The sequence below is a fragment of the Camponotus vicinus genome, unplaced genomic scaffold (genome assembly GCF_025532165.1).
Source record: "Camponotus vicinus isolate PSW18456_S1 unplaced genomic scaffold, iyCamVici1.0 SCAF_1, whole genome shotgun sequence".
NCBI lineage: Eukaryota > Metazoa > Arthropoda > Insecta > Hymenoptera > Formicidae > Camponotus > Camponotus vicinus.
Genome location: NW_028141945.1, coordinates 15,080,692 through 15,092,516, shown reverse-complemented (window position 1 = coordinate 15,092,516; position 11,825 = coordinate 15,080,692). Strand labels below are relative to the sequence as shown.

Below are 11,825 nucleotides of genomic sequence, written 5' to 3'. Positions count from 1 at the left end.
TTTTGCGCCCTGATGAAGATTTCATCGAAAGCAAGATGAGTGAGATAGACTCGCGTGTGAATTATTCACGATGCATCTAAGTGCACTTCAATCGCTCGCCTAAATGCATTCATCATAATTTAAAAAGATCGTTCATATTGCGTTTAATACACTCTTATCGTTCGTATAAATATTTAGAGGTTTCAATATCCGGAAATGAACCCTTTCAAGCTTCACGGTAAATACAGGCGCAAAGATTGCGAGGCAGGTTGTAAAAGCTAATGGCTCACGTTATCGTGGCGCATTTAACGTTAAAAATGCGATACACGATTATTATAGTTTATTTGTTTCATATGAAAATCATGCTCGATGTAATAAAGAGAATTGGGCGATCTTATTTAATTAAATTCACGGAGAAAAAGCAGACCAAGGAGCGGTATCGTCTTTTGGTATAATAAAACGGAACAAAAGATAATGAGAAGAAGAAGATGAAAAAAGGAGGAACGAACAACTTTATTTAATGAAATTGCAAGAAACTTCCACTGCTAAAAGTCTATTATACTCGAGAAAAATATTTACTTCTTATAGATATTTACCTCCAGCCCGTGTAAAAATACATCTAAAGGGATCTCTTGATGTGATGTAATTCCTTGGGCTTTGAAAGATTTGTAACAAGCTATATCGCCGACTTTTCCGATATATATGTATTTGCATAGGAAACAGCGATATCATTACAACTCTACGACACAATAGCGATGTCATCACAGCATTGGCATCGCTCGATGGAAGAGATCTCGTTGCTACAAGACGACGCGTCTAACACAGTTCATGACACATCGATCGAATTCACGACAGAGAACCCCGAGCTCAGCATTGTCTGTCATGTTGAAGGAACGTGCGCATCGCCGTGACATTTCCTCTCCTTTCATCGCGACGTATCGATCAGGCTCAAAGATCCAAGAATCTTTAAGTAGAACGACAGCATTTTAAGTAATTTCGTATTTAAATATTCTAAAAAAATTTAATTCAATTTAAAGTAATAATTTAATTTAAATTAAAATAATAATTTAATCTAAATCAAGATATTTTAATTTAAATTAAGTTAATTACTTTAAGAAAATTTAATTTAATTTATTTTAAGGAAATTTTCAATGATCGCGAGATACAACAGCGAAATGTATATGATGCTGATGTGATGATTGCGTTAAAGTCTCGTGAAAAAAATTTTTTTATTGCTTTTCGAAAGGTGCTTGTACGCGCCAATACAGGCGAAAAAATATAGAGATATAAACCAGGCTTTCGTTGCTTGCCGCTGAATCGAAATTCGTTTCCCGAGTATCAATTAAACGGCCCATGTTTTTCCAATTAATTTGACAAAAAAGGTTTAACGTCGTGATTGATATTAATCTTCCATGAGGCTTGAAGTATCATGATATGCGATCTATCGATACATTTATATATTTATATATTTATATATATATTTATATATTTTTAATAATTAATATTTTTAATTTATATATCTTAATATTTTTATAAATATATATAAATATATATATATATATATATATATATATATATATATATATTTATTTATTTATATAATTTTTTCTTTTAGATATTAATGTACCGCGCGAAGAAATAATTATATAGATAAAAATAACTTAATCGATCAACTTTACAAAAAAGAAAAAATCAAGATATATATTAAAATATTTGTAATTTGAAATTTAGGAAAAAAGTAATTTAATGAAACATAATTTTAATTTTTTTAAATGCATCGCAGTTACACTAAAATCAAATGACGCGCTTTACATATCGAACTCCGTTTGAATGGTAGCATTAATTTGAAAATTTGTATAGCTTCATAAAAAGTATGATAAAAATAAAATATCTCAAGTAGAGAGAAATAACGAGAAGTTACACGGGCAAATAGAAATAAATCCGCGAACGCTTCACAAAAGGCTGTATGTATTCCTCTGTAGAAGTTGGTGGATAGCTTACGATCGATAGCTTACATGATTTTAGAGAGCAGATTTTTATCTAGAATATCCGGTATCAATAACGCTCACGGGAAACCTGCAATATTGCTTCAGTTCAATTTTTAACGACGTCGTGACTGTTTATTAAAAAAAAAAAAGAATTTTGCGTCATGAAACCAACGATGGTGTATAGCCTCAACTTGTAAGTATAGTGATTTTTACGCACAGAAATATATATTTTGTGTCTTTAATTCATCCGTTTTCAAACTTGCTCGAAATATATATCGCACGAAAAATAGTTCGATATTTCCGTGTATTACGTTCACACGAGGGTCTGGTTTTATTTAATCTGCTTGGAAATTGCTTCCCAAGTGTTTTATTCGGTTTTATATGGTTACCCTGGACACGCGGGAGCAATTGTATTGCAATGTACACATTGGAAGGAGCTGAATTTAATTTAAGTAGTTTTCGCCTTTCGAGTATTTTTATTACGGACGTAACATGGGATAACAGAGTTGAGAAACGGGGAAGCGTTGAGCGATAAACGATGAAACGGGTTTTTGCTGCTAACGCTATTTGCCGGAACAGGAAATTGTCACGAAGCGATAAAAATTTACTTGCAATTTCAACCGTGCTGTCCAGGGAGAAAGTTCTCCCCTTCAGCTGGACGTGCTGAAATTTCATTGAAAAACACGTGCCGGCGATCCATAGAATAATTATATACATATGTATATACGTTTCTCGTGAAAATGACGAAATAATGCAGCAGCAACTCGGAAACTCGGTTAACGGAAGCTCCGATTACGTTTAAGAAACTTCTGAACCAGTTTTTCCCCCCTCCCCTTCCCCCGATCTAACTTGATATATATGCATGATGTATTTCAATATTACTGTCATTTTATTCGTCATTTTCTTTACTATTTTTAAATTTATTTTATTTGATCCAAATTTTTTATAAATAAATAATATTTAATAAAATTTTATTTATGAAGAAAATTTGAATCTTTTTATAAATAAAATTTTATTAAATAATAATACAATAATTTAATAAAAAAAATAATAGGAGTGCTATTTATATATATTTGCTCCTTTATACTTAACGCATAACGTGCGATAAGTGTATCGTAAATAAAGAAATTCTTTTTATAAATAAATAATAATATTATTATTTTATAAATAATAATATTATTTATTTTTCTATAAATAAATAATAATAATAAATAAATAATATTTAATAAAATTTGATTTAGAAAGAAAATTTGAATCTTTTTATAAATAAAATCTTATTAGATAATAATAATTTAATGAAAAAAGCAATAGGGTTGCTATTTATATATATATTTGCTCTTTTATGCTTAACGCATAACGCGATAAGTGTATCGTAAATAAAGAAATATGGGATTATCTCCCCTAATATATTGGACAAGAATTAGACAATTAACAGCTGACAGGTACATGACGAAGAAAAGAATCGCTGGGATCAAAGGGGATTAATGTTAAATCTTCTTAGTCGAGAGGATTTAGCTTGACCTAGATGGTTCGGCAGTTGACCTTTCCCTCGATACTATCTTATGCTAGTGAAAGCGGTCGAAGCTGCTCGCAATCATCGTAAAAGTGGAAAAGCAAGCCTATCCGAGAACACGTAGTAATAATTTACGTCGCCTCCGCGAATATAGCAGCCAATAACCGCGGCCAGACGGTAACAGTCAGGAGAGATGGTCGGGTGGATCGTGCGGTGGCGGTCGAGGGTTAGAAGGGGTTAGAAGAGAGGGAAGGGAGGGCGAGAAAAGGGGGTTGGGGCGCGCATATGAAACGCGGACGCGAAAAAAGAAGAAAGAAAGAGGCAAAGGCCGGTACATGGTAGTTACCCTCGGATTTAACCCCATCGCCATTACATTTTTATATCTCGGGCGAGGCGGTTTCCCCGACGCAAAAACGCGCTGTAGAAACTTTTTTAATAAGAAAGAGAGGCGGAGGTCATATAAAGTCATTTCCTAAATCCTTATCGTACAGTTGCTTCGTGTTGCGAAGTAATTTTACGCGAGAAGCTCCATTTTCTTCTTTCACTAAGAAATATAGACCGAATCATGTCACGTGTGCGCGCGCATGAATGTATCTTATTATTCCACACGTGAACGCAGTCTTTGTTCGATGTACGTGGGGTTATAATTCTTCGAGTTACTTTTACAATAATAAATAACACATTTGTTATCTAAGAAGGTTTTCCGCCGTGTGAAAAAAAATCTAGTTTCCGTTGCCAAAGGAATAAAAAGTATATCAACCCGAACAGCCCTAAACAATGATATTCAAATAGAGTATCGAAGAATACATGTATTAAAATTAGATAAATTTAAATAAAATTAAAAAATTAAATAAAATAAAAAATAAAAAATGAAACTTATAATAATACAATAATCTCTCATTCTTAATTGTTCTAAAAAGACGAACTGCTGTTTGTGTTTTATGAAAAAATTCAAGCAATTTCATTAAATGTTAAGACTAGCTTTCAGAGTGGTTTGAGCCGTAAATTCTTTATTTGATTCCAACGTTTCGAAACATGTTCTTTCAGTGTACTTCATCAGGATCTATATTTAAGTATCAAATTGTCTTTGCCTGATGAAGCGAACTGAAATGTTCGCGAAATCAAATAAAGAATTTACACTCTTCGATTCCGAAAGCCAATCCTAATATTTATGTACGCTACGAAAGTAAACAAACCTTAACAAAATCAAATTTCATTAAAATTACGTGTATTATCGTCTCGGCAGCATTTCAAAAACTTTTGTGAAAGGCTTTAACAAACTTTGATTCGCTCGTTAATTCTCCTTATCACGCTTGATCCTTTCAAATACGTTCATAAGGCTAAAGTAAGTAGAGGGAAATTGATATAATCATCCCTTAAACATATTCTTCATCTAAAAAAAATGCTTTACTTTTTTATAGACGAAATGTCTCGTGGCATAACATCCCCATAAATCATAACGAAAAAAGTTAGACAAGTCAAGTACTTTCTCTCTCTCTGTTTTCATGGAGTTACATCCCGTTGTGAAATCGATTCTCCGTCGATTTTCCGCGCGCACATCCGCTTTGAACAACTCGAAGCTTCTTCGCAGAAAGTGCTTGAAATTTTCTGATGGAGCCCATTCGAGACATCGCGTGCGCAAGCACAATATTGAGTTTCAAGTCTCCCTTTATGCTCCCACATTGTTCCCACAAACGAGACGTTTTGCCAAGGGCCTTTGTCCTTCGCAGCAAACTTCGATATTTTGGTAAATCAAAGTAGGATTCGATTTGCTAGTTTTTGAAAACTCGCTAAATCGGATCCGACTTTGATATTTTCGCGATATCGAGCGCGAATGCAATCGAGCACTATAGAAGAAATGATTATTCAGCCGAATTGGTTCGCAGAGTCGGATGAAACGCGCCGAAGCGAAAAGATAAATAACAGCAACAGCGTTGCTTATGATTTCAATGTATACGTGTGTGTTTGTATGTTTTCGTATCGTGCAAAAAAAAAATAAATTCCCATCAATGATTTAAAGTTATTATATTATTGTTACATATTACACTTGTTATATTATTATTATATTATTACTATTATATTATTATTGTATATTACACTTATTATATTATTATTATATATTATACAGGGTGTACCTGAAAAGATGCATTAAACTTTAGGAGCGTATTCTAGACGTCAAAATAAGACTTTCTTTTTTTATGAACATGGGTCCGCAAATGAACCCCCCTTCGAGCTAAAATTCGAAAATGTGTGAAATTGACCAAACACCCGCAACGCAAATTTGTTTATCTCTCAAGAGAGGGTAACAGGTAACGTCAAAATCTTTTTTTTTTCTGAAATACAGCCGATTTTCAATTTTTTCCCCAAACTTTAGGGGCCTCTAGCTCGGAGGGGGGTTCATTTGCGGACCCATGTTCAGAAGAAAAAAAAAGTCAGTAGTAAGACTATGAGGTTTCTAACGCAGGGGCTCCGAGGGGGGGTGAGGGGCGAGGGGGAACTGCGGGGGGGTGACGTCACGGGGGGGGTGATGACGTCACGGGGGGGTGTGACGTCACGTGCGGGGGATGATGACGTCACGCGGAGATGATGACGTCACGCGGGGGATGATGACGTCACGCGGAGATGATGACGTCACGCGGGGATGATGACGTCACGCGATGGATGAGGGGGTCCGCGCGGGTAGGGGGGATCCGCGGCGCGAGCGATGGACGAGGGGGTCCACGCGGGTAGGGGGGATCCGCGGCGCGAGCGATGGACGAGGGGGTCCGCGCGGGTAGGGGGGATCCGCGGAAAGAAGACGGTGGTGTGAGAAGAATAGCGCTACGTGTGGGAAAAGGATAGCGTAAAGTGTGTGAAGAGGACAGTGCGACAAGGATGACACGTGACATCATCAACGTGTGACAAGGATGGCGTCAACGTGGGACAAGGATGATGCATTATAAGATGCCACATAGGTGGGAGCAGGACGACGCAAAGGTAAGTGAGTGATAGCGACGAGCTTGTGAATGAGAGAGAACGATAATAGCGCGAAGAGAACGCATACGAAAGAGAACTATAATATCGCGAGAACAACGTGTGCGAGAGAGAACGATAATAGCTAAGATAACGCGTGCGAGCGAGAACGAAGTTATCGCGAGACTTACAACTAACGCGAGACTTATTGTTAGAACGATAGCGCGTACGAAAGAGAGAGAGAGAACGATATCGCTATACTTACAACTAGCGCAAGAGAGACGCAAAGGATGGGAACGCAAGGAGAGGCGCGTAAATAAATACATTTCTTTTCAATACTAAATATAACATTTATTTTAAAATGTGTGCGTGTATTATACAATTTGTGTGTGTGTGTGTGTGTGTGTGTGTGTGTGTGTGTGTGTCTAATAAAATAATAATAATATAAAATTTAAAAATTTAAAAAATATAATAATAATAAGAATAGTAATATAATAATATAAAATTTAAAATTTAAAAAATATAATAATAATAAGAATAGTAATATAATAATAAAATAAAAATATAAAAATATAAAATACATGGGGAGGCCGCTCCTGCAACAGAAAAAGAGACATGTCATTAGCTTTATTTTAATAATTAATAATAAAAATTATAAAAAAATAGATATACCTTAGCCCCCTGGGGCTACTAAGTCCTCCCACTCCTCCTCTTCTTCCCAATCTTCCTCTTCTTGGACCCATATCTCTTCTTCTATTTCTTCGTAGGGCTCTTCCCCGAAGAGCCGCCGCAGATCAAATATATCTCCATCTAGGCCCTCCGGGGTGTCGCCCCACACGTCTCCAAAATTCTCCCTCCCGGCCCGGCGCACCGCCCGCACCCACTGGCGGTGCTCTATGTTCATGAAGCCCGGTATGCGGACTTCATCCTGGAACTACATAAAAAGTATAATTAATATAAATACAAAATTTTTTACACTTTTTCACAAAATAATCACAAAACACTACTTACGTTCCACGTGAAAGTCATGTTGAGTGCTACGATACATAATATGTCCATCAATTTCGTCTTCCAGTCCTTGTACAATGATGCAAGATGATCCATTGTTTTTTAAACTTTTACACACTTCTTACTCGCGCACTTCTAAACTCTTTCTGATGAGAGAACGAGGTCTCGGCACGAGATTTTATAGCAGAGATGCGGCATTATCACCATATCAAAAACGCGTCGTAAGACAAAAGTATATGCGGTCCCATGCAACTCTCAGCGTGGTATATAATATAATATTAATATTATCATATCGCTACTTTGTGAGGAGACAACGAGGTCTCGACACGAAACTTTAGAATAGGGACATATCATTATCGCTTTACCAAAAACGCGTCGTAAGACAAAAGTATGCATGATATAATATAACATTATAATGTGTCAACCCTGCTCGAACGGTCATCGAACGCAAACGAACGCTCGTCGAACGGTCATCGAACGGAAACGAACGACTGTCGAACGCAAACGAACGGTCATCGAACGGAAATGAACGGTCGTCGAACGGTAATTGAACGGTCATCGAACGCAAACGAACGCTCGTCGAACGGAATTGAACGGTCATCGAACGCCCGTCGAACGGAAACGAACGCTCGTTGAACGGTCGTCGAACGGTAATTGAACGATCATCGAACGGAAATGAACAGTCATCGAACGGAATTGAACGGTAATCGAACGGAATTGAACGGTAATTGAACACCCGTCGAACGGAAACGAACGCCCGTCGAACGGTAATCGAACGGAAACGAACGGTAATCGAACGGAATTGAACGGTAATTGAACGCCCGTCGAACGGAAACGAATGCCCGTTGAACGGTAATCGAACGGAAACAAACGCTCGTCGAACGGTAATTGAACGGTAATCGAACGGAAACGAACGCCCGTCGAACGGAAACAAACGCTCGTCGAACGGGAATGAACGCTCGTCGAACGGTCATCGAACGTAAAACTATATTCAATTATCAAATATTTAAATGTTTTATCATGTACCACAATGTAGTATCGAAATACAATATCTGTGGCAGCTGTGTCGCGTACGGAAACACGATACTGCACACGTACATAGATAGAGATGAGGAAAGAAAGGAGAGAATAAGAAAGACGATAAAAATATATTGCATCATCAATTTATTATAAATATGGATTCGATGAATCATGATGTTTCAACCACCAATTATAAATCTTAAATACATTTTCTAAAGCGCAATTTTTTACATGATTTTCACAACGTACAGTATTCTTAACATCTAACTTATTTAAAGAAGCTACATCCTCATAATCTGCATCCAAAGTTTCGATAATCACATCGTTTCTTGCATCATTGTCCAGTATATCGGCTAGCCATTGCCGTTTTTCATGCCCTTTAACGTACACGAGAGGTGACGCATCATCATCCTCCCCCGTTGCACCCATCACCGCTGTCGTAATTAAACGTTTCGATTTCCAATATGAAACGTGTCCATCATTCCACGATAATCCATGGTGATTTTTCATCAACCATAAAACCTGACATCTCTCAGATTTTGTGAGCATGTGCCATGGTTCGGGACATGTAAAAATATAATGAGAAAGTACGGATCCCTTTCTCAGAACAGCAGCTTCCTTCACGACAAAATTTTTCCCAACGATAAATCCTTGTAGATCCACAAACGTTGGCACAGCCATGATGACAAGATCCGATCGCAGACTGATGTCGATCGTCAAACATCTCAATCTTTTATATTTTTTCATATGCAATGGAGGGGATATTTGCTGACTTATGTAATTTTGCGGACTACATTGGTCAATGGATTATATTCGACAACCCGATCGTGCAAGATGAGACAGTAGGCGGTAGTATTCGCCGGTATATTTTCCCTGCATTCAAACTCTATTCTCACGTCCACGGTAACAGTTTTGACAGACTCGTTTTGTCGCGAGCAATCAATGACCGCGAGAGGACCGCAATGTAGAAACTTTGAAATGGTTAATAGCGTTGCATTATCATCGCATCCATAATAAGATTTGCGAAAACGAGAGTACATGTTGAATAGAACGGCGAATCTATTTTTTTCAAAATCTAAATTTAAATCATCATAGGGATAAAATTCCGAGTTTAAATAGAGTTTAACGTTGGTTAATTTGCAATCATCGAATAATGTAACATCTTGTGACACTGAATTCTTTTTACCAGTTTGCAATGCAAAGATCACGTATCGTGGTTTCTCTAGCTGGGAGGCGGCTTTCACGGTCCATGAATGCTTAGTCGTGCTATGCAGCAGAGGAAATTCGTATAGATCCCAAGATCTGAAACTCATATTCAAGTATCGTCCGCTTTCCAACATTCGCAACATCGACAATTTATTAATCTCGTTCAATATTACATGAGGCATACGCCACTGTATCTTGAGTAATTCAATCTCTGCCTCCGACGATGGGTGTCCGAATAGACAATTATTATCGTTGCGCGAACGTATCAAAATCAATTCGTGACGAGCGTTAATCACAACGCGTTTATAATCTTCACAAAATCCTAGCAGAATGTTGAGCGGTACGCAATAGTTGAAATAATTTTTGTCACCATTGTACGTCAAATCCCACGCAGCGTTCTTCAAGTTTATACTTTTCTGGTGCGTTAGAGAGACATAATTTTTGAGCGTCGAAGTTATTCCAACATTTCTGTTGCGATCAATCTCTACTCCGTCGAGTTCGTATCGAAGCTCATCAAACATGAATGCGACGCAATTGTTTCCCAATACAACCTTCATTTCGTCATTCGCTTTACGCACATTAAACCTTCCCTCGATGTAAAGAAAGCTTTCACACGGTAACGTGTACAAATCCTGATGTTGTATAGGTATTCGTATCTCGTCGCTGTATCCAAGCGTCGTATTGGCGTACGGATTGTATGTATGAGTCTCAATCTTGACGATGCGATCGTCAAAGACTGGTTCACCTCCGATATTCAAAATATCAATCATTCTTTTCGTACGATGAATCCCAATGATTTTAAAAATTCACGATTCAACGTGCTCAGCTTCTTCTTAATGGCTATCTTATTATTGTCACCCGATACCGCAATAGTATTGTCCCTCGTAAAAGTATTGTCTCTCACGTGCTCCGTTTCGTTCAGCACGAGCATACTATGTTTGTCGCCGCCGTATATGCAATCTTACGGTAATTTCCTCTCCTCGAAAATCGAGCAATCGACCTCTTTGATCCACAATACGTATCGTTAAATCCGTAATGCTCCGTACGATGATCGGCAGGTAAATGATCTGTGCCGGCGTTTCCGATATCTTATATCCTGGTGGTACGCTCGGTGAAAATTCATGTATTGTGTGTACGCGCATGCCATTGCTGTACGCACCAGTAGTCATGTTACATTCTATACGAATAATATTTACGTTTATAATATTAACTGGTTCGTCTGATTCGTACCACTCGCGAGGTTGCAATATACGATTCGATGAGAATCCAAGCAAGGATCCTACATTGTTGGGTTTGGTAAAGTTTATTCTGTAGGCACATTTGATTTCGCTCTTTAGCGTGCTATGATTGGCGCGGAGCGCTATTGGATATTCCTCATCATAATCGTTTTCAACATCTCTGGAAAGGTGTTCATCTTGCAAAATTGCACGTTTGAGATAGTCATTTATAGCGTGCAATTCGTACGATCCTTCGGGAATCGTAATTTCCTTGTCGTCGTTGCCAAAGTAAAATTTATTATTCGAAAAATTTACGTTTGGAATCGTATGATAAGTTTCAAAATCCGTTAATCCAAGCTCGTAATCGGCATCAGTCAAATCTATAGCGGGAAAATAGCTTACAGCGAGAACGCTGCTTCTGCCAGTCAACGTAAGTGTCAGTGACATGTCGAACGAATACTGAGTCGTGACGATGGATTGTCAGGCTTTAAATTGATCGTCGACTGTTTGAAGAAATTTTAAACACAACTGTCCACAGATGCTCTGATTGTAACTTTGATAAGATGCATAATTGTATTCAATTTTCACTCGTCCGAAATATCGCACAAGTTCCTTGAGTGGTCGAAGGTTTCCAAAACTGTCGAAATATACGACACGATCTCCCCTCTTTGCGTACGCTACCCAATGAGTACCGGGACCATCAACGTCATCCAAATTGACGATACCGCTCTCGTTTCGTCGTACACCGCTTATTGGTAAATTATTGCGCATGAAAACACCTCTAAAGAACGGTATGTGCATACGTTTCGCCAATTGTTCCAATTGCACGTTAGTTGTCGCACCAGTAGGCATTTTTAATGTTTTTTCGACGTTTTTTTTTTTCTTAGACTTTGTTGAGAATCCCTGTCCACGCTTGTACGGAGCGAGATAAAGTCCGCGACC

The 11,825-nt window shown here is 37.8% G+C and overlaps 2 protein-coding genes across 6 annotated transcripts in view; both read right to left on the bottom strand.

The window, feature by feature from the left end:
• Positions 1-11,825, bottom strand: part of LOC145977032 (uncharacterized) — a 121,490-nt gene that overhangs the window by 80,045 nt on the left and 29,620 nt on the right. The window lies entirely within an intron of this gene.
• On the bottom strand, positions 6,842-8,481 carry LOC145977005 (uncharacterized). Of its 2 annotated transcripts, XM_083108627.1 has the most exons (3): positions 7,444-8,481; positions 7,105-7,366; positions 6,842-7,028 (listed from the first exon to the last, which is right to left on the bottom strand). In XM_083108627.1, exons 1-2 carry the CDS (start codon positions 7,534-7,536, stop codon positions 7,106-7,108), a joined length of 354 nt encoding a protein of 117 aa, XP_082964753.1. In that variant the 5' UTR covers positions 7,537-8,481; the 3' UTR covers positions 6,842-7,028; position 7,105. The 2 variants fall into 2 exon arrangements, with proteins under 2 accessions (XP_082964753.1, XP_082964748.1); XM_083108622.1 differs by having other exon boundaries at positions 6,842-7,366.

Coding starts and splice junctions, on each gene's coding strand:
- LOC145977005 (XM_083108622.1), bottom strand. CDS start 7,536: ATGGATCATCTTGCATCATTGTACAAGGACTGGAAGACGAAATTGATG. Junction 7,367..7,443: donor ACATGACTTTCACGTGGAAC/GTAAGTAGTGTT, acceptor CTTTTTATGTAG/TTCCAGGATGAAGTCCGCAT.